The sequence below is a fragment of the Fusarium oxysporum genome, chromosome IX (assembly GCF_013085055.1).
Source record: "Fusarium oxysporum Fo47 chromosome IX, complete sequence".
NCBI classification, from domain to species: Eukaryota; Fungi; Ascomycota; class Sordariomycetes; order Hypocreales; family Nectriaceae; genus Fusarium; species Fusarium oxysporum.
In genome coordinates, this window is record NC_072848.1 from 454495 (window position 1) to 478654 (window position 24160).

General features: G+C 47.7%; 7 protein-coding genes across 7 annotated transcripts; 4 read left to right on the plus strand and 3 right to left on the minus strand.

The window, feature by feature from the left end:
* Nucleotides 1–1108: 1108 nt before the first annotated feature.
* On the plus strand, nucleotides 1109–3480 carry FOBCDRAFT_230665 (uncharacterized protein). Its single transcript, XM_031189437.3, has 5 exons — nucleotides 1109–1832; nucleotides 1880–2007; nucleotides 2068–2193; nucleotides 2253–2336; nucleotides 2400–3480. Exons 1-5 carry the CDS (start codon nucleotides 1365–1367, stop codon nucleotides 3307–3309), a joined length of 1716 nt encoding a protein of 571 aa, XP_031033422.2. The 5' UTR covers nucleotides 1109–1364; the 3' UTR covers nucleotides 3310–3480.
* A 915-nt stretch (nucleotides 3481–4395) lies between these two features.
* Nucleotides 4396–6663, minus strand: FOBCDRAFT_188899 (heterokaryon incompatibility protein-domain-containing protein; the record flags this gene model as incomplete). The annotated part of the gene is made up of 1 exon (XM_031189438.2): nucleotides 4396–6663. The coding sequence occupies one exon, from the start codon at nucleotides 6661–6663 to the stop codon at nucleotides 4396–4398; it is 2268 nt and encodes a 755-aa protein (XP_031033423.2).
* An 845-nt stretch (nucleotides 6664–7508) lies between these two features.
* FOBCDRAFT_243207 (YhhN-like protein) lies at nucleotides 7509–8177 on the plus strand (the record flags this gene model as incomplete). Its single annotated transcript, XM_031189439.2, has 1 exon — nucleotides 7509–8177. One exon carries the CDS (start codon nucleotides 7509–7511, stop codon nucleotides 8175–8177), a length of 669 nt encoding a protein of 222 aa, XP_031033424.2.
* Nucleotides 8178–8302: 125 nt separating this feature from the next.
* FOBCDRAFT_278845 (SNF2 family N-terminal domain-containing protein) lies at nucleotides 8303–11564 on the minus strand (the record flags this gene model as incomplete). Its single annotated transcript, XM_054706771.1, has 11 exons — nucleotides 8303–8350; nucleotides 8409–8498; nucleotides 8547–8697; nucleotides 8747–8932; nucleotides 8983–9829; nucleotides 9888–10066; nucleotides 10116–10149; nucleotides 10208–10407; nucleotides 10470–10565; nucleotides 10626–11251; nucleotides 11313–11564. 11 exons carry the CDS (start codon nucleotides 11562–11564, stop codon nucleotides 8303–8305), a joined length of 2709 nt encoding a protein of 902 aa, XP_054562746.1.
* Nucleotides 11565–11918: 354 nt separating this feature from the next.
* On the plus strand, nucleotides 11919–16185 carry FOBCDRAFT_243209 (uncharacterized protein; the record flags this gene model as incomplete). The annotated part of the gene is made up of 9 exons (XM_059610534.1): nucleotides 11919–12179; nucleotides 12231–12448; nucleotides 12513–12940; nucleotides 13006–13599; nucleotides 13649–13760; nucleotides 13993–14097; nucleotides 14148–15300; nucleotides 15334–15502; nucleotides 15533–16185. 9 exons carry the CDS (start codon nucleotides 11919–11921, stop codon nucleotides 16183–16185), a joined length of 3693 nt encoding a protein of 1230 aa, XP_059465749.1.
* A 995-nt stretch (nucleotides 16186–17180) lies between these two features.
* FOBCDRAFT_243210 (heterokaryon incompatibility protein-domain-containing protein) lies at nucleotides 17181–19771 on the minus strand (the record flags this gene model as incomplete). The annotated part of the gene is made up of 5 exons (XM_031189445.3): nucleotides 17181–17266; nucleotide 17846; nucleotides 17898–18171; nucleotides 18234–18294; nucleotides 18334–19771. 5 exons carry the CDS (start codon nucleotides 19769–19771, stop codon nucleotides 17181–17183), a joined length of 1860 nt encoding a protein of 619 aa, XP_031033430.3.
* A 1756-nt stretch (nucleotides 19772–21527) lies between these two features.
* Nucleotides 21528–24004, plus strand: FOBCDRAFT_243211 (uncharacterized protein; the record flags this gene model as incomplete). The annotated part of the gene is made up of 6 exons (XM_059610535.1): nucleotides 21528–21576; nucleotides 21651–21782; nucleotides 22041–22109; nucleotides 22181–22368; nucleotides 22422–22840; nucleotides 22891–24004. The coding sequence occupies 6 exons, from the start codon at nucleotides 21528–21530 to the stop codon at nucleotides 24002–24004; spliced, it is 1971 nt and encodes a 656-aa protein (XP_059465750.1).
* Nucleotides 24005–24160: the final 156 nt, after the last annotated feature.

The window sequence follows — 24160 nt, forward strand, 5'->3', positions numbered from 1 at the left end:
AACATCACCACGCAAGAAATCCTTTTCCTTTCTTTTCCCAACAGACACGCGATGAAAATTACAGTGATTGCAGCTTGCAAAAAAGAAACTCAGCACCGTCATAAACTCAAACGGAAGCGCCAGGAACCAACGGTAACCTAAATCACAGTGGATACAGCCCCAGTAGAGCATGCAACTCACTGCGTCTTGTGTCTCCCTACCTCCAGCACATGCTCATCACTGCAAGGGAGCCAGCGAGCACAACATCAGACGCAAGGGAGACGAGAAAGATAGAAAACGGCGGTGGACGAACTGCTCCTGTCATCACCAGCCGTTTCAATTCCTTTTGCATGGCCCGCCTCCGCGATTAAAGGTACAAGACATTTAATCCAAACGCAGCCGTTGTAAGATGCGGCCGTTTGGACACACAGTACGAACCTTAGAGGGGCACAAGCTTTTCGTGCTGCGTTTCACTAACAAACTTAACTGGAGGTTTCTCTCACTGTGGCGTAAGGGTACTCGGCCAGCAATCATGGCGCTCCGAGATAATATCGCAGTCAATCAAGGCAAAAAGAGAGACATAACGTGGACAGTGAAAAAAGAAATGTTGCGCTCGTGGCTGAAAAGATGCTGAGCATTCGATGCAAGGGCGTTTGCTCGTCTTCGCAGCGCTGATGATGATCAAAGGTGGTCACAGTCACACAGGATGATCCTTGCCTTGGTTGTAACTGTCTCAAATCGCCCTTACGCAAAGAAGCAAAAAGTACCCCCCAGGACCAGTTCATCACAAACGCGTAGCGAAAACAGAACAGACAGACGTCGACCTACGTCGATCTGCAATTTTATCCTGGGAACCGGTCTGTTCACGACCCCCATATCAAATTATCCTGTCAGTCTGAGCGAAGTGGGAATCTTTTCTCTCGTGAATTATCCCGAACTGCGGGTTGGATCTTGCAGGGGGGCAGCCCTGCCCAAGATGGGCCAAGATCAACGGAGGTCGGGAGCTTAGACGGCACTAAATTGGCTTCCCGAGCCAAAGCTCAGGTCAGTTACCGGGCGTGCGCAAGGGAGAGTTGGCATTATCTGGGGGGCGTGTTCTCGCGAGATCACTCTCTCGATCTTCTCCCATTTTCACACTCTCTCGCCATCTCTCACTGCGAGAGATTTCTTAATCCTTGTTTAGCGTCTGGACGCTTGGGGAATCACAGTCGATTAACGTATTATTATAATACGTCGTCATCTCCGCTTGTCGTTCAATCTGAACTTGCTCTCTGCTCTTTCGACCGTTTTGTGTTGCGGAGACCGCACATTCCTTCCAAACCACGTTCCTTACAATAAATATTTCCCTATTATTCCTCGAAAACATCGATATTACACTTTCTACAATGGCCGAAACCGAAAAACCCGAGGCCAGACTCGATGGCCTCGGCATCTTCTGGATCATCTGGACCTTCGTCTGGACATTCATCGTCGCGGGCGGCATGGTCTTCCTCTGGAGACGTCGCGACATGCCCATGCTCAGAATTCGAGACCTCCCGGTTTCCTTCGCCGCCATCATCCTTCTCCATATCTACTGGGGAGCTATTCAGACCGGATATGTTTACTTCCCGCTATTTACACCGGAGGGCGAGTTCTGGATCATGAGCTTGTACTTCCCCTTCGGCATCGCGTTGTTCCACGCTTCCAACAGCCGTTTCCTACATGTCGCCAAGCAGCAGAAGGAACTGTTTGCTTCGGATGAGAAGATGCCTTCCAAGAGTCGTGTCAGACCTGGGTCGTTGCTCGGACGCTTTCAGGCGCTTGATTACTCCAAGAAGATTCTTGTTACGGTTGGACTGGGAATGGTAGTCCAGGTATGGAACTATATCACACATATGCACGGCGATGCTAACGTATGCAGTTCATCCTCACCATCATCATGTGGTGCTTATCCAAGAAATTCCATCCCTCATGGGGTGTTCCCGGCACAGAGGTCCATCCCGGCTCCGAGGAGTACCGAAAGTCTCAGGTCGGAAAGGGCTGGGAATGGTAAGCATACTCCCCCGAGATCTGATCTCATCGCGATATGTACTAACTCTCTATTGCAAGGTGGCCCTCTGTATTCTGGCAGTTCCTTTGGGCATGGATCGTCGCCCCTTACATCCTCTGGCAGGCCCGCGGTGTCAACGACACGCAGGGATGGAGGACCCAAACCGTCGCATGCTGCATTGCCAAGTGAGTTATCCCTTGATCAGGGCCAACACCGAAACTCCACAACTGACCGAGACACTCAGCCTTCATGCCACTCCTATGTGGCTCATCGCCTTGTATGTCCCTGCCATGGCACCCGTCAATTACTACTGGATTCCACCTCAATGGTAAGCCACTTACCTCAGCAAGGTTCCCTATTAAAAACATCCCCGCTCACTGTCGCACAATAGGCTTGCCATCTCCATCATGGCCATTGAGATCTTTACCATCTTCTGGCCCGGCTGGGAAGTCATCCAGCACCAGAACCTCCGCCAAGAGACCCTCGACTCCATCGCTCAATGGCAGCTCAACAAAAGCGCTGGGACCAATGGTGCTCGATCTGTCGCTACTGGATCTACGACTGTTGCCCCCTCTGCTCTGACGTCCTGGTCCAAGGACGGTTCTGTCAAGAGCAGCGCCTCCGGTGAGAGTATCCTCACCATGGAAGCTCTTGAGTACGTCCTTGAGCGCAACCCCGAGCCTCTTCAGAAATTCTCAGCCCTTCGTGACTTTTCGGGAGAGAACATTGCTTTCTTACGAGCTGTCGCAGAGTGGAAGTCTTCATTACCGCCTTCTGTGCGCGACCCCGAGAAGATCAAGGAGCCGTCCGTGCAAGAACTCGTCCGCGAGAGATTCAACAGCGCTCTTCGCATTTATACCGGCTTCATCAGCTCTCGCGACGCAGAGTTCCAGATCAACTTATCATCGCAACAACAAAGAAGATTGGAAGGCGTCTTTGAGAGCTCTGCGCGCATTCTCTACGGCGACAAGAAGCAGGTTGACCCAGCGTTGCCATTCGAGACATTCCAGATGACAACATCACCCACCAAAGTCAAGTCCTCGGCTGCATCATCACACGGCTCCGAAACAGGCATCATGGCAGCTGACTCTGTCGCTGACGCTGGATACATGAGCGACAAGGCTATGTACTGGGGTGACATCCCCGAGGGCTTTGATGCGACTATTTTCGACGACTCGGAGAAGCACATCAAGTACTTGGTGCTCACCAACACGTGGCCCAAGTTTGTCAAGGACCGACGATGCTCAATTGACTCCAATGATACCCTCGAGGAAGGAAACGGAATTTCCATGGCTAAATGATTTGACTGGTAACTTAACTGGATTTACGGATTTATTTATGGGATGGGAGTTTGGTGATTACAAGTGATTCCCTCTTTCATCTTCACTTTTTTACTGGGAAGGCTTCTTGGAGATTCTATGTATTTATTAATGAAAAAAACGCGACTGCATCGCCAGTCATTCTTCTCCTTACTCAGTCTGTCAACCTCACAAGCTCTATCGTATTGCCGTGCTCAGTTAAAGTGAACGTGTTCATCTGCCGTAGCTTGGAATGAAGGAATGGCATTTACCGGCCCCTCCCGCCCGTGCCCGCGAAAAGCCACAGCGGGCTAAAATTATTACATGGCATCTGACCCTAATTCCACCCTATATTAGTGGACGATCTAGCCTGCGGTCTCGTCCGTCGCAGCCTGCGTGGCGTCGATATTCCGCTTTGTTCCCTGGTCTCCTGCAGGTCGAATCACAATTATCGTAAGATATAATTACAAGCTGTCTCGAATCTCACGCAATTGCGCTCGTCGAGTCTGAGCTCAGAAAAGTTAATTCAAGCCCGTGAGCAAGGGGCATGCATAAGCGTCAGGGGTTTCCGCGTCAGCTTTGACATGGAGCCTTAGCGTTATGAAGATCTTCATGGAGACCACTTCAAACCTCCACTGATCCGAATACTTGGATGCATGCTTGTGGACTTGTTTTTGTTGACTGCGTTGGGCACAAGGATTAGAGATTGACGTTTTATTTTTTGCTGGGACAATCGAGATCTTGATGTGAGATCTTTTGTGATAACCGACAAAAGGCAATCGGGTGTCACCGGTGTCTGTTAAATGGTGGAAATTGTGGGCGCTATCTTAGTGGCCGATAAAACGTGGAGGGCCTTGCAAGACATACTACGGAGTAGTCGCTCGTAATCTAGACTCGAGGGCGAATTGTCATGTCCTTGTCCGAGACTGCCGCGTATGGCGCAGAGGTGGAATCAATTTTGCACGTTAACGGTTAATGGCTTGATATGTTATGGACGGATATAGCTATTGTTCCCGGTTCATAAAGCAGGACAAGGTGAAGTGAGACAAAAGCCTGCTCAACCGATGGGCCGATAGCGGCGTTGCATCTCTACACTAATGTCAATTCTATATCTCTATTCTCGTACTTTGCAAACCTGATTCCCTCGCCATGCATGATCCCATCCATGTAGCACTCCCCAACTAAGGAAAATCTACCATGCTCCTGCTCCCTGACCACAAAAGGTACTTTAGATCCATACAGAACTACTACCAAGTCTCCCCTCTTCGCCCTCATGGGCACATAGCCAACCAGCCCCATGTCTGTCCGTGCAAAGCGTCGCGACTGCGCTATTGCTGCAAAGAAACCAAGCGCTTTTATGGCAAAAACTTCTTCTCCCTTCGAAAATTCCTTCCGTAACTTGTCTTCCGCAAGGGTCAGGCGAAGGAAAGACGTAGAGATCTCCTTGATGAATAGAGAATACTTGCTCCCGATAGAGATGTTGCCGAGGAGAACCCGTAGAAATGGCTCCCACCCTGGAGAGATGGACCTATCGGCTAAAAGCCTACCATTGTTGATCGTGGCATCGAAGATACGATCTCCAGGGCCAGGTCCAAGGCCTCGAGCTAATCCTTTCGTCGCTTCAAGCCAGATATCTCTAGCTTCTTCAATCATTCCTCTGTTCACCTGAAGTTGGTCGTAAACTGAGATTCGCTCGTCCTGTTGACCATGTTTACTGAATCTATTGGATCTATCCGTGAACGACTTCTTGCCAACAGTATGTATTGTGTCTACTACGCTTCCCTTAATATGTAGCGTAGTACCATTGCCCGATTCTCGTACCTCCATTGGCAATCCCGCACTGGCGTCGATCCCTGAACCGCTGAAGAGAGGCCCGGTCAAGCTTTCGATCGGATCAAGTTTGTTGAAGTCTGGAACCCATGATGGAGATGAGCGGTGATGACTGTTCTTTTGTGAGCTCGTGCCAAGGACACGGAAGCTTCTATTATAGTGTAGTTCCCAGAGTACAAAGTTTCGGTAGGCGTCCAACTGTGAGATTTCATAATTCGGTTTCAAGAACTCGCTGCTCGTGTCCTCCCCCGTAACGCCGAGCATACCGAAGATCTTATCATGAGGATATGTGCACTTGTATCTACGACTCATTAAAATGAGATCAAGTAGCTTAGAATCTTCTTGACCTTCCATTGGGCGCCGAGTCAGGAAAGGACGGTACCACCACTGACCAAGGATATAAATCCTCGGATGTCGGTTGCTGCGAGCTGTTCGCATCAAGTCCAGACTGGAAATGGTATCGTAGATCGAGTGATACCCCGGGATCGTCTTTACAGAGGACTGATAGTGCTTGATGGCATCCACAACTCGAAGAAACTTTGCCCAAGAGATGGACTGGTCGCCACATATAACCTGTGCATGCTGCGGTATAACCGCTTCTTGAATGACCCAAGTGCGTTGGAACCATGGGCGAGTCAACAAGTTTATAAGGGCATCCCAATTAAAGTCCTCTCGGTTAATAGGCTTCATATTTGTCCATCTCTCGACAAAAAAGCTTGCCATGCCAATATTCGAACTTAGTAGGAATTGCCGAGCGTAGAGAGGCATAAGCTTCCAGTCGAGCCAACGCATTGATCTAATCGCGCCATGGACCGAAGGATCTGATTTTCCGAGATAGATGAGAACTTCTTGGGCTTGTGAGTAGATCTCATGCATAAGTCTAATCTGCTTAGACTTCTCGTCGTTGTCGGCTTGATTGATGCAAAGAGCGTCGATCCAAAGGACGCGTTTTCGTGTTGGATGTCGCAAGTCCAGTAAGGCATCATGGAGATTAGCTCTGACACCAATACGGTGCCCAGAACATTTCAGCTGATATTTGGTAGTATCGTCTCCCCAGGCGTACGATAGAGCCTCGAATCTGGTCCTCCACGACAGCTCAGCGTTGACTAACTGGCATTTCAATGCGTCCTCGTGTGCTCCCGGCTCTAAGATAAGCAGTCGTATTTCTTTATCGCCAGTGATCGGTTGATACAGCTCACTTTCCTCTCTTTCGGTCGTATGTGCTAACTTTGCTGGTATTGCTCGGAAGATGGTCGATTGGGCAATGTTTGTGAAAACACCATTGTCTCTGAGAGGCTCGTATATATATGAGATAAGGACTTGGCACCAGGCAAGGGCACCGACAGATATCCATATTATCTTTCCAAAAGTCGTTTTCGAGCGTGGGACTTTATTTCTTCCTGGACCGGGTGCCCGGGTCGAATGCAATTGATGAGGCAGGTGATAATGCGGTCGGTATAGTGATTGAGGCCGCGCGTGGGTGACGCTTCGGGCGCCTCTTAAAAGCTGGCCTCTATGTAGAAACATGACGTTCCTGTCAGGCCCTACGTGAACATGCTCTCAAGACGGTCCATGGTCGAACATTCAGAGTCGATGCGTAATATTAGTAGTCGGAAGCTCAGTCTCCGATGGAGTGAGATGAACGCCTTCATTTGAAACCAAGGAAGGCTGAGCAGGTCAAGAGGCTGATGTGATTGGATGATCTGAAACGGGCTGCTTTTCAGCTGAGTTGGTGCAGTTCTGCCTGTCTTTGGGCCTTGTTACACTTATTGCCAGATGGTAACGCACAGCCGCATTTCGGGTTGCACTAAGGGTTATGACGTATAGAGCAGGATCTAGCTTGTATTTTTGTCTCTTGGCCTGTGACATCCTCTGTTTCTCCTCTCACATTGTAATCCGCGGCCATAAACAATTCTGCTGTTGATACCCCGCACTGCCTAGCAGAATGCCTTGCGCTGCGGACAAAAAACTAAGACGCAGAAATCGCCAGTAGGATTTGCTTTCCCGAGTTGGCATTGGCACTTCTTATTGTTGTATACGCAATAAACATGGAGGCCAATATGTTCCTTGGTTTAAGACCGGTGAGGCTCCTTGCATGAGTAAGACCAGTCAGACTACAAACCACCTCCGCCCGAGCAATCAAAATTAACCTCAGTGACTTCACAGTTGACATAAGTACTTATAAAATGCTGAAATTACCAGAATAAGGATATATAGAATGAAAGAAGTAGCCTAGACAGGCAGGTCGTCGAACGGAATTGTCACGTGTGAGTCTAGTGAGTACCGAGGTCAACTCTAGCCATGACCATAAATTCACGACTTCGCATTTGAGAGCACGCTTCTGTCACCCAAAATCACATCAACTAAACACCATGCAGCCAGAAAATTATCTTCTCGCCAGTTCCTTGACCGCAGCCATACTCTATGGCGTCAAAGCTCGTGCAAGGCCGAGCTACTCGCGCATGACCACCAAAACCCTCGCAGTTTCCTTACTTGCGATCCTCGTCAAAATTGTTGATGGGCCGACGTACCTCCTAGCTGCACTCAGCTTTGGGGCGCTGGGCGATGCGTTTCTTGCTTGGGATTCAGAGCCGGCATTCTTGGCAGGCCTTGGAAGCTTCTTGACATCGCATCTCTTCTACATCGCGCTGTTCTTTGAGACAGGCGCAAAGAGGCTTGTTCTAGAAGATCAATCACGCGTCGCTATCGTTATCTCAGCTATTCTACTTGGACCCACGATGTTGACGCTGCTGATTCCGAGAGTCAACAACGAACTTCGCCTACCCATTCTTCTCTATACCTGTGCAATTCTGGGCATGATATTCTCGGCACTGACGATCGAGAATGATAAGGTCGCACTGGGAGCTGTTGTGTTTACGGTATCTGATACCATCTTGGCCTCTGGCAGATTTCTTGTACCTACATCATCTTCACATCAAGTCTGGATGGACTATGCTGTTTGGATTCTTTACTACTCGGGACAATTCATGCTCGCAATGGGCACTCTAGAGCAAGCCGGAATTCAATTAGGCGCAAATTGAACGGAAACATATAGTCAGTGGGCTGACTCGAGACCTGCAACAACATTTATACAGTGATAGAAGACACGAGGAGACGTTGATATATCAAGTACTATGCCACGAATGATGGGCCAGTCGTGACGTCTTCATGATACAACTCCCCATTCGTTAGGATCAATGGCAAATTTGAAGCTCTGCTTGAGGTCAGAAAACGTCAAAAGGAATGAGGAAAGGAAAGGTATAACAGCTTACATCCAAGTTCGCATCAGAGTCAACACCGTCCTTGTCCTGCATTGATAGTTTGATGATCCGCGTCTTCTTCTCTTGCAATTTTACAACAGTCTATAGGACGTTAGTCTCCATCAACATAGCAAAATTGGGAAGACCTACGTTCTCGATGGAGCCAGCCGTTATGTACTTGAAGATGGTGACTGGACTGGTCTGGCCCATCCTGACGACTCTTGCGATCGCTTGTTCTTCGATGGCTGGGTTCCACTGGGGTTCAACGATGTGAACCATATTTGCTTGTGTGAGAGTGAGACTAAAGTGGTGTGAGTAAATAAATACCTGGAAGCTGAACGTAAGCTTACCCAACTGCGCCAGTGTTAATGGATATGAGAAGGACTCGGATCACTGGGTCCTGGCAGAACTTGGAGAGTAGCTCCGTTCGGCCGACCAGCGGGTTACGTCCATCAACCTGAACAAAGGCAATACCTTCTGCTCCTAGCATCGTTGCTAAGATATCAAGAGTGTCTCTCCAGCTCGAGAACACAACACTGTATAAGCATTAACAAGACTATATGCGATGAGCTTCTTGGAGATATACCTCTTGGAACTCGCATCTAAACAAGATGACTTGATATTGTTGATGACTGCTGACATCTTTGAGGACTGTTGTTTCATGTAGTAGCTCGATTGTGTCGAGATTTCTCTGGTAGGAGGATCAGGTGTATCTAGATCCATCATAGATGGCGTTGGAGATGGTGAGGGTGCCAGGGATGAGGCTTCGTCATTCATCTCAAACTGAAGCCTACCGCACATAGGACAGCTGTCAAGGCCACCAAGAAGATCAGCATTTCCAGTCCGTTCATCACAAAACTCGCACACTGGCTCTGCACTTGGCGATCTTGAAGCCTTCCCTTTTGTCTTGGGAACAATCAGTTGATTTGTGCGTTTTGAGCTGCAAGCGCTGATAGGGATAGCTCCATGATTACAAACCCTCCTCAGCTTCATGATTGCCGAGAACAAGATGTTTGACTTCTTTGAGCTTCCTTCCTTCCCAGCCATCTCGTCGAAATCTTCTCTGCATTGATCGAGAATGCTTGTGAACATAGACTTTTCAGTCTCGGTGGGCGTTACATCGATTCTTTCTATGGTACTAGCTGGAAGGTCCAGCTTTGCTTGCGTTCTTCGTAGGCAACATAATTTGAGCATAATCTTCAGGTTTCGAGACTCGTCGTTTCCGTTTGGTGAGTCCTCCCTGAATGGCTTCACTATGTGCTGTTCAAACACGTTGCTCTGGCAAAAGGGCTCGAAACGTAGGAACTTTAACAAGGATCTGAGGTCGTCGAAGCTGTTCTGGATGGGTGTTCCGGTCAGACACCACCGGGTATCGCTTTCCAGAGTAGCTGCGGCCTTATGGAGTTTGATCGAAGAGTTCCGTATCTGATGGGCTTTGGAAGGATTGGTCAGAAGAACTACAGCCATTTCGTCACAAGTCGACAGACTTACCTTCATCGAGAACAATCCTTGACCACTTGATGGATTTCAGAATCCCCTTTCCCCGATTGTCTTTTTCTACGGTGTGATATGTTGTGAGGATGAGGTCATGGCCAAGAAGAAGTTCTCGCTTTTTTGGTCGCGCATCTCCGTGGAAAGTGACCGTTTTGAAGCTCTGAGGTTGAAATCGCCTACTATTGATTAGTTCCATGGAAACGGTATGTGTTCTAAAATAGTTACCTATCAATTTCATTCTGCCAAACGTCAAGCACCTCTACATTTTGTCAGCACATAACAGAAGGTAACGGAGGAACTTGGGCACCAGAATATACGCCGAGATGGGAGAACAACAAGAGTGATGCTCGATGGTGGGTGTTCTTGAGCCTTGATATTGCCCGTACTATCTCTGATGGAAGACTGGCCCAGTTGCTTCGAGCAAAGAATAGCACTTAGCATTGTCAATGTTTTGCCGAGGCCCATCACGTCTGCGAGTATTCCGCCACGGCCCGGTTTGTCTGGGTGAGATAACAAGCTAGAAAGAACCCCAGAGTCAGCTGGCCGTAGGCTTGTCATTGAGATATCAATAGCAAGTACCTATAATGGATCGAGAGGAGCATATGTCTATGCATTTGCGTGGCTACCTCCTCGTTCTCGCGGCCAAGAATGAACTCAACGCCTTTGAGCTGATGCCTATTGGTTCTCGGAATTAGCATCTAACAATACAAGTAAGTGATATGGTAGATGGCATACTCTGTCAATCTTGTGTTAAGCAAGAAGTGATCCAGAATTTGCTGCATATCTTCACTCCTGGCTGCTGTGATATCCTCGGACGAACCGTCCAAGGATTCCATGACCTCTTCGACTTCTTGAGAAATCTTGGATTTATTGTCGCTTTCCCGAGTGCTTGAACCAACCAAATGTCTGAGATCGGTCTTCTGGGAAGTTGGGTAGAAGAACTGCGGATTGATGTATGGGATACCAGGTTCCAGAAATATGGGATGCTGTAGATAAGTGCGATAAGTGCCAATCTCGGACAAGGCCTCATCAACGTCGCTAATCGAGTTTCTAGGACCATAGATGTTGACTGAGATGTTAACTGGTAGGCCCTTGCCGGATCTTTCACGCTTGCCACGTAATACATCGACTCCAAGGACCACTGCGAATGATGTGTCTCTGGATCTTTCGGCTACGATCGTCAGAATCGCGGCTGTATCGCAGTCCAGAACTGATCTCTTCTTTGAGCTGGTTTCCCCACCACCAACCAAGTAGTGTGTTTTTCCGTCAGGCTCGATCTTGAATAAGCAATACCTGGCCCATGACTGCGTCTCTTTGGTCACCTGGGTCTGAGGATTCAGCAGAACCTGGGCTCCGCAGATCTATGGATCACCACGCCCACTGTTAGTATTTGGAGGTTCGGATGTTCTCGAATAACCTTACCGCTCCGTAGCATATCCATTCCTCTCCGAACCCCCCTTCTGTAACTAACATATCATGTCCGACGCCACTTGTGTCACTTGGCAAGTCTAACTCCATGCCGGAGTCAAAATAATGGGGAGAACTTGCTCCCTCGGAACCGACAGCTTGTCTTTGAGCATACTTGTGTGGATTGCCATTTTCAGTGTCATTTCCATAATCTCTCCGTCGCTTGAGGGACAGTGCCATATTGAAATCCAGCACCGGGTTGATCATGATTATAGTGTCGGAGAAGAATGGAACTTTCTCGTGAAATCGGCTGTCATATTTGGGCTGGCGGTCAAGCTAAAAAAGCCTTACCAATGATTTTGAGGCGTAGATAACCTCTTCGATCAGGCTGTGCTGGGATACGCGCCAAGAATTACAGCACTGCCCCGCTTGTCATACCCCAGCAGGTGATTCTTCACTCTTGTTGGCTGTGATTTTCAGCCACGAAACACGAGTCAGTCTGTCTAGGGTTGAAAGTGAGGCGACGTGCATATTGTTTGTTGATACTAAGCCTAGTCCCCAAATACAATTCCTTCGGCTTCATTTCCATGTCTATCAACAACCATCAAACGACCATCTAAAATGGCATCAAATCAACAAACCAGCTTTGAAAGGTCTCTAGACCTTTTTCGTCAAGAGCTTTCTGATGATCAGATCAAGCAGATGGATGGAGTCAATCAAAAAACTCTGAAAGACACGATCCAGGCAACTCAGAACATACTGGGGCGCAGAAATGACCTTTGCAAATTGTCCCGTATCCAGAGATTTCTCCACGCGATGGAGCATGTTGAGAAGCTTGTCGCGATATTCCTCAACGCCAGTGACTTCGTTGCTTTCATTTGGGTAAGACAAGTTACTAATTACCGCCGTCTTGATATTGATGATGTACTGTAGGGTCCGATGAAGCTGGCGCTTATGGTCGCCACAACCTGGACAGACGCTATCAGGCAGTTGATTGACGCTTACGAAGAGATAGCAGAAGCACTCGGTAACCTAGCCTTCTTCCATAACCTCATTCAGAGTAGAGACCACCTGAAACTGGTTTTGGAGGATTATTTCTCCGATATACTTCGATTCCATCGATGCGTTCTGGATGTTTTTTTCTCGTCCGGGTTGGTATACCCGCCCCTGTATACCTCTTAGTCACAACTGATTGCTTGGATCAGAATGGAAAAGAGTCTTTAAATGGGCGTGGGGAAGCTTTCGGCGCGAAGTTAAGCCTATTCTCGAAAGTCTCAAGCGCAAACAGGCTCTGTTATCAGACGACAAGCTACAATCCCACGCTATCTTGAAGGAAGTCCAAGATTCCGACCAGTACGCTCAAGAACAGTTCAGTAACTTGCAGATCAGTCTCGAAGATATCAGGTCTACCTTGGCTTCTCAGCATTTACAAAGCAAGACAATACAAGCTCAGGAAATGAAGACCTACTTAGAAAGTCGACTGGATGTTTCAAAATCTTGGAGTGATCTTCAACTGGAAACACGGGATCCTATAGTTGAGAATTCTGGCAATTGGATATTCTCTAATCCGACCTTCAAATGTTGGGAAGTGGGAAAGTCTGTAGAGAATAAGGTTTTGTTCCTTAATGGCTCCCCTGGCTCTGGTAAGTCATTGACGTATTTGCAATTCTGCGATCGTCTGTCAGCTGACCCATTATTTCATATATAGGAAAGTCCACCTTAGCAAAGACAATCATTCATCATGAAAAGCGGAAACAAGTTTTTGAGTCTTCTGGGCGGAGCTTCCTAGCTTATTTCTTTTTCAAGCACGATGCAGCGGACCGGAGAACGGCTCGATCCATGCTTCAACATCTCATCATGCAGCTCGTCAATGCAGACGAAACTATAATGGGGTTGGCCTACGAGAGATTATCGACCATGGAATCCACTGAGCTTGCCGATCTGAAGAAACTCGCAAGTGACTGCTTTACGTCTCGGCCAACGGCGACACTCGTCCTTGATGGACTAGACGAGGCAATAGACAACGAGCATGAGGTTTCTATCGCTTGGTGTCTGAATGAGCTATTACCGGTCGCGAATGCATGCAGTTGCAACCTCAGGATACTGATTTGTGGACAGAGAGACGGACGACTCGATGTGCTGTTATCGTCTCACCCTCAGATTCGACTCGATATGGTAGATGCCCACCAGCATGACATCGAGCATTTCACAAAAGGGAAAGTTGCAGAAATACACGCTAGGTTCCTATTGACACAACAGGAAGAGGATGCCTTAGTTTCTAAGATATCAAGCGCGTCTCAAGGTAGTTATAATACTACTGATTACGGTTAATAATTATTAATTGTTTTTAGGCATGTTTTTATATGCGCGAGTTGTGCTCAACCACCTCGAGAAAATGGACTCAATTCAAGAATTCGAAGACGAATTAGAAGAGGATACATTCCCAGAAGACTTGGATCAAGCGTGAGCAAAGAAAAGGCTCAAGAGGGAGAAACATCGCTAACCTAGTCAGTTATGATCGTATTGCTCAGCGTATAATGAAGAAACAGGGGTCTTCACGCCATAAGACTGTGAATAAAATCTTGGGCTGGGTCATTTGTGCGACTAGACCCCTTCGATGGCGCGAAATACAGTCTAGATTCTGTATCGATGCAGATAAAGAGATTTGTAACATAAAAAGCCTACGCCGAGACAGCTGTAAAAGCATATGCAGCTCTCTCGTTGACGTAACAAATTGCGATATGTTTCCCAATATTGGATCGGAGCAGTTCGTCAGCATGGTTCATGAAACAGCAACCAAGTAAGACCATACACCAGCCTCAATCATTAAAAGGAGCTGACATAGTATAGATATCTTGTTCGCAATGGTACGGTTAACCTGTTGCAGGAGCATATCGACATGGCCCTCTTTTGTTGCCGCTACCTATCTTCTCGGCCTTTTATTATAGGCAAAAGCCAAAACATCAATGCCGACATCCATTCAGGGTATTTTGGGTTCTTGGACTATGCTGCCACTCATTATGCCGTCCATATACAGGAGGTAGAGGCTTCAGAGGTTTCGACAGACTCAAGCTCCAAATTGGAGGATGTCAAAGCAGCAGCAGTTGGTTTGGCTAAAGCCAATTGCAAACAGGCTTCAGTTGAAACAGGGGAGGTCGATCATGCCACACAAAGCTTGGCTTTGGCCATTCAAGATAACGTGCTCGTTGTGCGAACCCTTATCGGTCTGCAACGAGAGAAGTCTGAAACCGCTGTTTTCGATGCAACCGAGGGGCCAATCAGGCACAAGTGTCACAAAGTTCAATGCTCCAAGTTTGCCACGGGATGCTCAAACGAATTTGCACTCAAGGAGCACCTAGTAGTGCATGAGAGACCATTCAGGTGCCCTCACGCTGATTGCTTTGCGCATACAGTTGGTTATGCTTCCCCAAAGCGACTAGACAGCCATAATGAGGCATTTCACCAAAGCGTGTCCAGAGCCAAATCTGTCTTTCCTGCTGACCTTGAGACTGGAGAATGGAACCTTTACGAAGCTTGTAAAGCTGGTAATCTCGACGAAGTTAAGAGATTCCACCGTGAGGGAGCTGATCTCGAGAGCACTCGCCCAAAGGCTATCTCACCACTGTGTGCCGCTGTCGAGGCTGGACATGGTCCTGTCTGCAAGTACCTCGTTGACAACGGAGTTAATCCTTTCCTTGTGGGATCTAGTAGGAGTACAAAGAGGACTCCGGTCGTTGCGGCGATATATCGAGAGCGTCAGGAGATCTTGGAATTCTTCCTGCATAGCAGCAATGGCTTAGACGATTCCAAGCTGGCAGAAAACATTGCCCGGGCGATACATGCGGACCGGCCAGCCGCATTGAACATGTTTCTGACCACGAGACAGCCAAGAGGCCATGCGGATGTGATCAAGCTGGTTGCAGCGGAAATACCATCCCAGATCGACTTGAGATCAGTCCGAAGAGACTCTCACTCAATAGACGCCAAGCTAATACATGCCTGGGTATGATATGTCAAGCCAGAGTTTTACAATGAGAAAGGGGTTTTCACTGCACAGTCGGACTGTGCGGAGTACAAGATCTGGGGAGACATAATTTTTCGACAACTCGATTCCTTCCACAGCGCGCTTCGTGGGAGATGCCACTCTTTTGCCACATTTCTTATGGACATCGGCAATGATGAGTACCTCCAAATTAAAATTGAGGGTGCGTATACTCCATTGCATTGCTGCATAGAAGGACTGTGCCGAGGGGACTGCAGTAGCTGTATGTCCATGGTTCGACGCCTTCTTCAATACGACAGTGGCAAATTCGCCAATATTGCGGACAGTTATGGCAGTCTGCCGGCACATATAGCAATGAGTCGTGCTGCCTCGCAAGCTGTTTTGCGAGCTGTTCTTGACAGTACCGAAGATATCAATCACAAGTGCAATTCGGGGCGAAGTCCAATACATGAGGCAACATCTGGGGACAGTCTTCGCGTGCTGTTGGAGAACAAGGCGGTCGACCTCTTCAGTAGGAACAGCAAAGGACAAACCGCATTTTCAGCATTATACAATGACAATTACGCTGTTAATGTAGATGTGTTGGAGTATCTCGTTGAAGCAGACCCAAGACTTGCATGTACACCAGACGAAACCAAAGAGGGGCTCACGCCACTTCATCACGCCATGAAACTTCTAGAAGGCCGCAATTTTGTCTTCCATCGAGAAAGAATCCAAACAGCGGTCAAGTTCTTACTTACATGTTCCGAAGCGAGACGAGTCCTGATGGCATACGAAGCCAGATCAACTAATGCCGATCGAAAAAAGGTGCGAGACTTTGCAAGGAAAGAAATGCTACAAGAAGTGCTGGATATCATGGATTCACTTAGATTCAACCCGATCTGAGTTGTAGTGTAGATAAGATGCATAGGTACGAATCAATCACTTTTTTTAGTTGCTAGATAGGCGGTGGCATGTCTATCAACTTACTATGAACGTAACGGCACTGGGTCCTAGAGGGTGGAATAACACGTTCTCGGATGGGCTGCAATGTGTACTCAACAGTTGAAATGCTGATTTGACATCAACGACCATCGCTCTGGTGCCGTGGATATTTGACAACCTGACAGGTTTGGTTAGGTTGAGCAACAAGATTAGGTACAATAGGTATGAAGCAACCCGGTAGGAACAGGTTGACTTGGCACCCAACACCTCCATTGGAAGTGACTCTGGGGACTTCGTTCCGAAGCTTTTGGCTTTACCTATCCCGATCGAATGTACTACATCACATGTGCACCTGGAAAGAAGACAGAATCTATTAAAAACGATATATGGGTCAGGATTCAGAAGCACAATACGGTCAGGTGCGTTGTACGGAACAGTGCGCCTTACTGCACGGTCACAAAAACCAGCTGTTGATCTTCTGAGCTTCTCGAGGGGCGGAAAGGCCCCATAACAACATCGCATTCCTTTTGGTCATCGAGCGCTGCTTTTGGTGTTGGCATATTTCCCTGCTCATTGTATGACCAGGTGCTTCTTGTAGTGTCTTTCTTACTCTTCTTAACATTGTATTGAACCAGAAGTTTATTTATTAGCCTTATGACTTATAAACTTAATACTACCACGACGTTCTGATTGCGCCAATTCCTGAAGGGCGGTAAAAGGGTTATCTTCTAGGTTTTTCTTTTTTAGTACTTATGTAATAGTAATTAATTTGTCAGATATTTTGGTATAATGTCTAAATAGTGAGTTAGATTTGTTATCTGCACTTGAGAACTGTGTCATGAAGTATATATATGAGCTGTCAAGATGTGCCATGTTGGAGTAGTGAAATACCAATTACATTACTGTCAGTATTCTTGTCAACAGAAGAACCAAATTGGACACTGGCTCCTTGCACTCTAAGGTTGGGCTTCGTGACCGGCTGAACCCTGAATACATTCGCTGTTTCCCGAGAAGACAAAGCCGTGAAGCATGGCATGTATTCCTTGAGATTATGTGAGTATATACATACTTCCAGCACAGGTAGAATATGGACGATGGCATGCGACGAAGTTGGATCATAAAACAAATGAAAATCCTTAAACCTATACCAAGGGGCTGATTGATATGGCTCGACAGCCGTCCTTGGGCAGATCTAAAAGACACCCTGAAAATGAATACATGGGTTCTGTTTCTGGAAGGATACTTGCCCGTGATCGGGTTTGCTAGTCACAGAGAAGGGGCCCTTTTCTCATGTGATGTTCTGCTACACAGGAAGTCTTCTTTCTGGTGGACACGGAGGGCTCCGGGGTTTGAAGAACGGAGATCTTTTGATCTTTGGGAGTTTGATTTTGGAATAAGCGATACTATTGGTACGCCAGGCAGCACTTATACCGGAATATTTGAGTATACGTTAAATAATTACCACTTTTGGTGGGAAAGGCAGTTCATAGGACACTAAAAGCCTTCTAAACAAGTCACCAAAGGATGCAATATAGGTAGGGGGTGACCGGAAGCCGTAGAATTCAGTATTCACCGCTTGGGTGTTCTCAAACTAAGACTATCTGATGCACAGATTTCTTACTCTTGACCGAATACATGATCTGACCATCGCAAATACCGACTCTTTAATATACATGAGTCACATCAGGCGTGTCTCTAAACTCTGCACTTCTTGAATGCTGTCTTAAGACAAGAGACGTTTCCGAGAATGGCCAGTATCCATCCAGACCAACAACAGGCATGCAGTAGAGCGTCTCTGATGGCGGAATGTACAAACCCCCAAGACTCTTGTCCGTGAAGTCATAGTCTGGTAGAAACGAAAAGCGACAGTCCTTATCCTGCAGGCTGATAAGCTCTTCAGTACTACTGTTACGTATGTATTCATCTCGCAAGGTATACTCGGTCGTTCTAAAACTCGGATCATCAGGGTATACCATCGCAACCTCTTCGATGTGGACGGCGCGAAGTACGATATGCCCCTTGGCACCGTGAAGTCACAGCACATCCACGACCAAGTTGGCGGTCCTCTTTCTCCGACAGGTTTTCTGAATCTGCATCGTTAGACAGGACCGCTTGGAGGACCGTCCACTGCTTTCCACAGTAGGGCTTCAGGCAGCATACTCTTCCAAATTCCTGCCAGGTACACGTCATCCTTCATTTCAGTGCTTCCCATTGTTTGGAAAGCTTTGGCCATTCCAGATAGCGCAGGCAGGCGATCTTTCTCAAATGTGAGTCCAAGTCGAGAGTATCGGTGGATCAGATGTGCCCAATTCCTCATGCCATGCTTATAGAAGAGATCTCCTTTGACTGCACCCGGATAGTCAGCAGTCTTGGGGACATGGGTGAAGAAATACTTGGTGGCAAAGTTGTTCTTTGTCGTCTCGCCACATTCGCACTGCGCATCCTGGTTGCACACCCATGTGAGCTCTTGGCTGTTGAAGAGGATTGCACGTGGGGAGAGATGAAGCTCTTGGAAAACCACCCAACCTCTTTGATACAGTGGTTCTTTTACAGTCGGTAGCTGGCGATACTCATATGAAGGGAATTTAGGGAACAAGTCAAAATTGAAAGTCAAATCATGGCCAATTAGGTGCTGTTGTTGAATGTACATGGTTCTCTGTTGACCGTGATCGTCCTTCACGCCAAACTTTTCCACAATCAAGAATGTTTCTGGGTTGTAGCGATTGGAGTAAAGCCCGCCATTGCCATTTTTCGCATGACCGGCGAACAATCCGAGGAAGGCATTCGCGTATATGCCTGCCATTTGAGTAGACTCCTGTAACCAATCTTGAGGATCATCTTGAATGATGCATAAAGAGTCAATCCAAATATATTGAATTCCGAGTCTCTTGCAGACATCTGCAGCGTCTCGGAAGGTCACTGAAAGGTCATCAAGTGCGATACCGTCATGAGTAAAAGTGTTGGAGGTACTCTTGAGTAGCTTGATGCTAGCTGAGCTCGAGGTTCCCCAACAGTGACTCAGTTTTGCGTACTTTTCTTTGAGGATGTTGGTTCGAAGGATGAGTTTGTCGTTGCTTATCTCTAGAAGACGCTTTGGTGTTTTCAAGCCTGTTGGATTCCAGCAATCATGCGAGCTTGCACATTCGTTCAACCGCTTCTGAATCCACATGAAGCACTTATCGGACTTTGAGGAAACCGGAAGGTCAATATTGAGTGCCAACTTTGACTCAGCGCTTGGAGTGCCTTCGACAGTCACCCGGTAGACGTTCATATCGATATCAGGGAGATATCTCCTGTCAAAAGAATCGTCTGGAACATCTTGTGGCAATACTCCAAGGCCTTTCTGATTGCTGTAGTATATATAGTCCTTCTTGTTTCCCTTTTCCTTCAAGAATTGGAGGAGAGCAGCGCAATGCCAGCAACCCGCATCTGCACCAACCACATATGCCTCGACTGGTCCAGTGATTGCATGACGGAACTTGTGCGAGCGGTCCCCGGCCTGAGAAATGTTGAAATAGGAGTTACAGTATTGGCAGATCTCGCTCATGTTGATGTTTGTGAAGGAATTGAGTAACTTTTGGCGAAGTCTCGATTTTCAGGCGAGGTCGGTATGAAGTCAGCCTTGCTGCCTCTTCGGGTTAGTGCAGCGATGTTGATAACCCCTGTCACGAACGCGAAATCAGCCCTATTGATACTTTTGAGCTTATGATATCCTAACAAGATATATCAAGCCAACACAGCAAAAAGTCTCAATTAACTCCAAGACAGAACGGGCTGCCTAGGTTCTATGCATAGCCCAATCAACCCCATGTTTCAAGAGGAATCTCTTACAAAAGTCAGAGCTGCAGCAGGAACAAAATTAAAGGTTCTCCCTGGGACATGAATGGTCGGTACAGTCAATGGTTTCCCTTACACCGAGGAATGGCAGGTAATCCAGCCAATCTTTCAAAGCCATAATAACTTTCAGCCATAGTCTCCGTGAGACAGCAGCCGAGGGGAAAGTTTGTCTGAGTTGATATGGATGGAGTACATGAAGCATTAAGCGAAGGACAGGCGCGGCTCATTACGCAAGCATGACAAAAGAATGGCAGCGTTATCAGGTGAGCAGGCGAGCCATATAACATCTCATACTGGGGATTTGGTAAGCATCTTCCAGCTTTCTGCCACGGCTCTATGCTGTAGGCTGGACGCGTTTGACAATACCAAATGTAACAACGATATAAAATCATTTCGAATTAGAACGACTTCAGTGTTTCTGATATCTCACCCTCGCACGCCTAAGGTCACAAACGAAGAGTCACCATGTTCTTGTGAACAAAATACAATAAAGGCTCACACAATATGACCAAGAAAAGATGAGCCTAGACTTCTATTCGAAGGTGGTATGATAGGCTGTATGCACCTGAGTTTCACATTTCGAATTAGGTTGCGGCTGAGGCGATGGCGGAAGTGCCAAGCTGATACTCAGTCCACCACTTGAGATCTAAAAAGACACAGACGGTAAATTATGCAGTTTCCAAGACGACTGCCATACGCTAGAGTCTGGATTACTTACCCCGCAAAGAATAAAGGATCTAGACCGAACGGTCGGCCTATCTGACAACGTCAGTCCACCAACAATCAACGCAGTTTAACCTAACCAACAGTCATCTTCAACACCAGCCATGATTCGGGGTGCAGCTAGTTACATAAATCTTCTGTATCGCCTCCTATGTATTGAAGATGAACAGCGGTATGGGTAGTTTATCCTCATCATATTTTAACGGCGTTTATCGAGTCAACTAAATTGAAGCTGAAAACTTGTTGACTCGAGTAGAGTCAGACTGCTCTGCATGGCGTTTCTTTTGGCTTCGTTATCACAAACTACTGGAGTTTCATACGCGTGTCTGCAGTAATCAAATTTGCGGTGAGAATGTCCAGACCGTTTCGCGCAGCAGTGCTTACTCTAACTGCAAATCGGCTGGACTGTGGCTTTTCGGCATCCAATGATCATAGTATTACCTACCGCACTTTGCCATGCTGTCTCACATATCCAAGCCTGATTTTCTTGGCACCTCAGTTGAAAATTCTTTTGGCTATGTTGCTTTTATCCTATTAACGAAGTTTTCTCCCCTCCCCCTCCCCTCCCCTCCCCCTCCCCTCCCCTCCAAGCAGACTCAAGTCATGCTTCTCTGCTCATAGTAGGGTTGCTTGTCTCTTGACCACATATATAAGCTGACAATATCCCCTTCTTCTCTCGACATATCTCGCTTTAAACTTATTCAAACTTATCAGAAGCCCGAACATCATTTTTCAGATCCAACATGCCTACCTTTCTTCCTACAAAGCCTGACGGGCCCTTCATTGTTGAAGGTATCAAGCCCGATCAGCCAGGCAAGGCATCCACTGGTCAACAGAAGACGTTCCCCTGTTAACCAATCCTACAGGAACTGGCGGTATCCGCTTAGAGCTGCGGGAGTTCAAAAAGAACACCGATCTCTGGAATCTCTACCTCGTCGGCCTCTGGCAGTTCCAGCAGGTTTCTGAGGAAGATCAGCTCTCGTACTTCCAAATCGCTGGTAAGGTTTCTCGTAGTCATCTCTGAATTAATCTCTGATCGAACCAAGGGATTCATGGAAAGCCGTATCAATCTTGGCCTCTGGGCGATAAGAATCTCGAAAGTCTCCGGCAGCAGGAGGCTGAGTTCTGCACCCATTCATCCATTTTATTCTTGACCTGGCATAGACCCTACCTTGCCCTCTTCGAGGTCAGCATGTCTACTGGGAGTGTCTTTTGGGTGCTAATATGGCCTTAGGCCATTCTGAAACAAGCCATAGACTTCGTTGCGCAGCAGTTCACCGCCGAAGAAGGCCGCGACAAGTATGTGGAAGCTGCTAAAGGCTTCCGTATGCCATTTTGGGGTAAACGCACCAATCCTCGTGTCTATTCAGAAAGTTGACTGACAGTCTTGCCACAGACTGGGCTCGTCCTGGACTTCCAGTTTTTCCGGAAGAAGCAACTAACTCGGACAAGGCTCGAGTCATCGTTCCGCAGAGCTTGCTGCAGGAATACCCTGACTTGAACAAGAGTGCTGACGGATCTGTTGAGATTCATAATCCATTGTTCTCCTACACATTCCCATCTGGTATTGATACCGATTTCAAGGTCGGAGGAACTCCCCCTGGCCTGGACTGATTGATAATTAATGTGTTCTCCAGATCGAGGGTCTGAAGACTACAACCCGCTACCAGTCCATCGGCAGTACCGCTGAACGATCTGCAAGCGAGCAGCAAATAGATCTTCTAAGGATGCTCACTCCGTACACACGAGAGGTCAATCGTGAACTTCCCGTCGAGGGCAACTTGCGCGAAAGGGTTGTCTACCTGCTCAAGTCGTACAGTGTATTCGACCAGGTGAGCCACAATCAATGGGATCCCAACCGAAGACCTCGCCTTGATGCCGATGGGCGGCCTTCTAAGACCAGCGGCCAAGGTTTTGGAAGTATTGAGGACATACACAATGCACTTCATACTCTTGTTGGGGGGCAAGGGCGCGATGCACTGAATCGTCGTCGAACTGGTCATATGAGCAGGGTTCCCATCTCAGCCTTCGACCCCATCTTCTGGCTTCATCACACGTAAGTTCTTGAGATATTGCCGCAAAATAGCTTTGCTAATAAGGAGCTAGAAATATTGATCGCTTAGTGTCCATTTGGGAAGGCTTACATGCTAACCCCAAAGACCCAAAGGCTTGGGTGACTACCAAGGTATCCGAATTGGGTAACTGGACAACAGCACCCAACGCCGAAGAGGGGCTGACTACACCCCTTGCGCCATTCTACAAGGACACCAATAGCTTCTGGACGTCAGATGATGTCCGTGATACTGTCAAGTTCGGCTATGCCTATCCGGAAACCAAGTCATGGACTTTCAATAACTCAGGTGACTATCGCAAGGCCATCCACAAGCAACTTGAGACCCTTTACCCTACTGGTTCACTTGCCACTATGATAGCTGCAAGCAATGCAGGAGACCCGAAGCCAGAGAAGACACTTCGCACTCGTGCACAGAAATTTGCTCGCGTGACCAAAATCGAGAAGCCTACCACCGCAATCACAGCCCTCTCTATTGCCAAATCTGTGTCGCAGCTTGATGGTGGATCAGAGCTGGCAAATACTCTTCCAGAGGTTGAAGTGCCCAAAGTGAAAGTTCCCGAGGACCGAACTTTGCGCAAGCTAGTTCCTGAGAACAGCTACCTCGAGTGGCTTGTTAACATAAAAGCCGTGAAGCATACTCTTGGCGGTGAGTATCTCGTCCATATATTCTTGGGTCCTGTCCCGCCGGAAGAGACGACGTGTTTGTACGCTGTATCCCCTAACCATGTTGGAACATTCTCTCCCCTGGGCCAAGACACCAAGACTTCTTGCGGCAAGTGTAAATCCGACCAGGCAAGCAGAATGGAAATCACGGGCCAGATTCCGCTTACCATTGCACTGGTCGAGCGCTATTTCGCCGATGAGCTTGAAAGTCTTTCGGAGGCGCATGTCATCGAATATCTCCAGAAAAACCTCCATTGGGAAGTCATTGATGGTTCGGGACAGCGACTTCAGGGTCACCGATCATCTGTTGACGGATTGCTTGTTGGTGTCGTCAGCAACAAGGTGACTCTGCCTGGGGATGGGAACGAATTTGCCCGGTACTCCCAGGATGTTACTGTTTATCCTGAGGTCACTACCAAGGCGGATGAAAGTGGCGGGCGTGCGGAGGGAACTGGTGTTACTGAGGACAACAAGTACTTCTAAGGTTCACTTCTCAGTATGATTGCCTTGGATAGCCCCAGCCAAGGATGGAGTTTCTCACTTTGCAGGGAAGTAGAGTTTTCGAGTAGATCTCTTATATTTGGGGCTGTAAAGCAGCCACCGAGCGTTGGAGATTGATCGGAAGTTTACCCTAGGCTA

Coding starts and splice junctions, on each gene's coding strand:
- FOBCDRAFT_230665 (XM_031189437.3), top strand. CDS start 1,365: ATGGCCGAAACCGAAAAACCCGAGGCCAGACTCGATGGCCTCGGCATC. Junction 2,008..2,067: donor GTCGGAAAGGGCTGGGAATG/GTAAGCATACTC, acceptor CTCTATTGCAAG/GTGGCCCTCTGTATTCTGGC. Junction 2,194..2,252: donor GTCGCATGCTGCATTGCCAA/GTGAGTTATCCC, acceptor CGAGACACTCAG/CCTTCATGCCACTCCTATGT.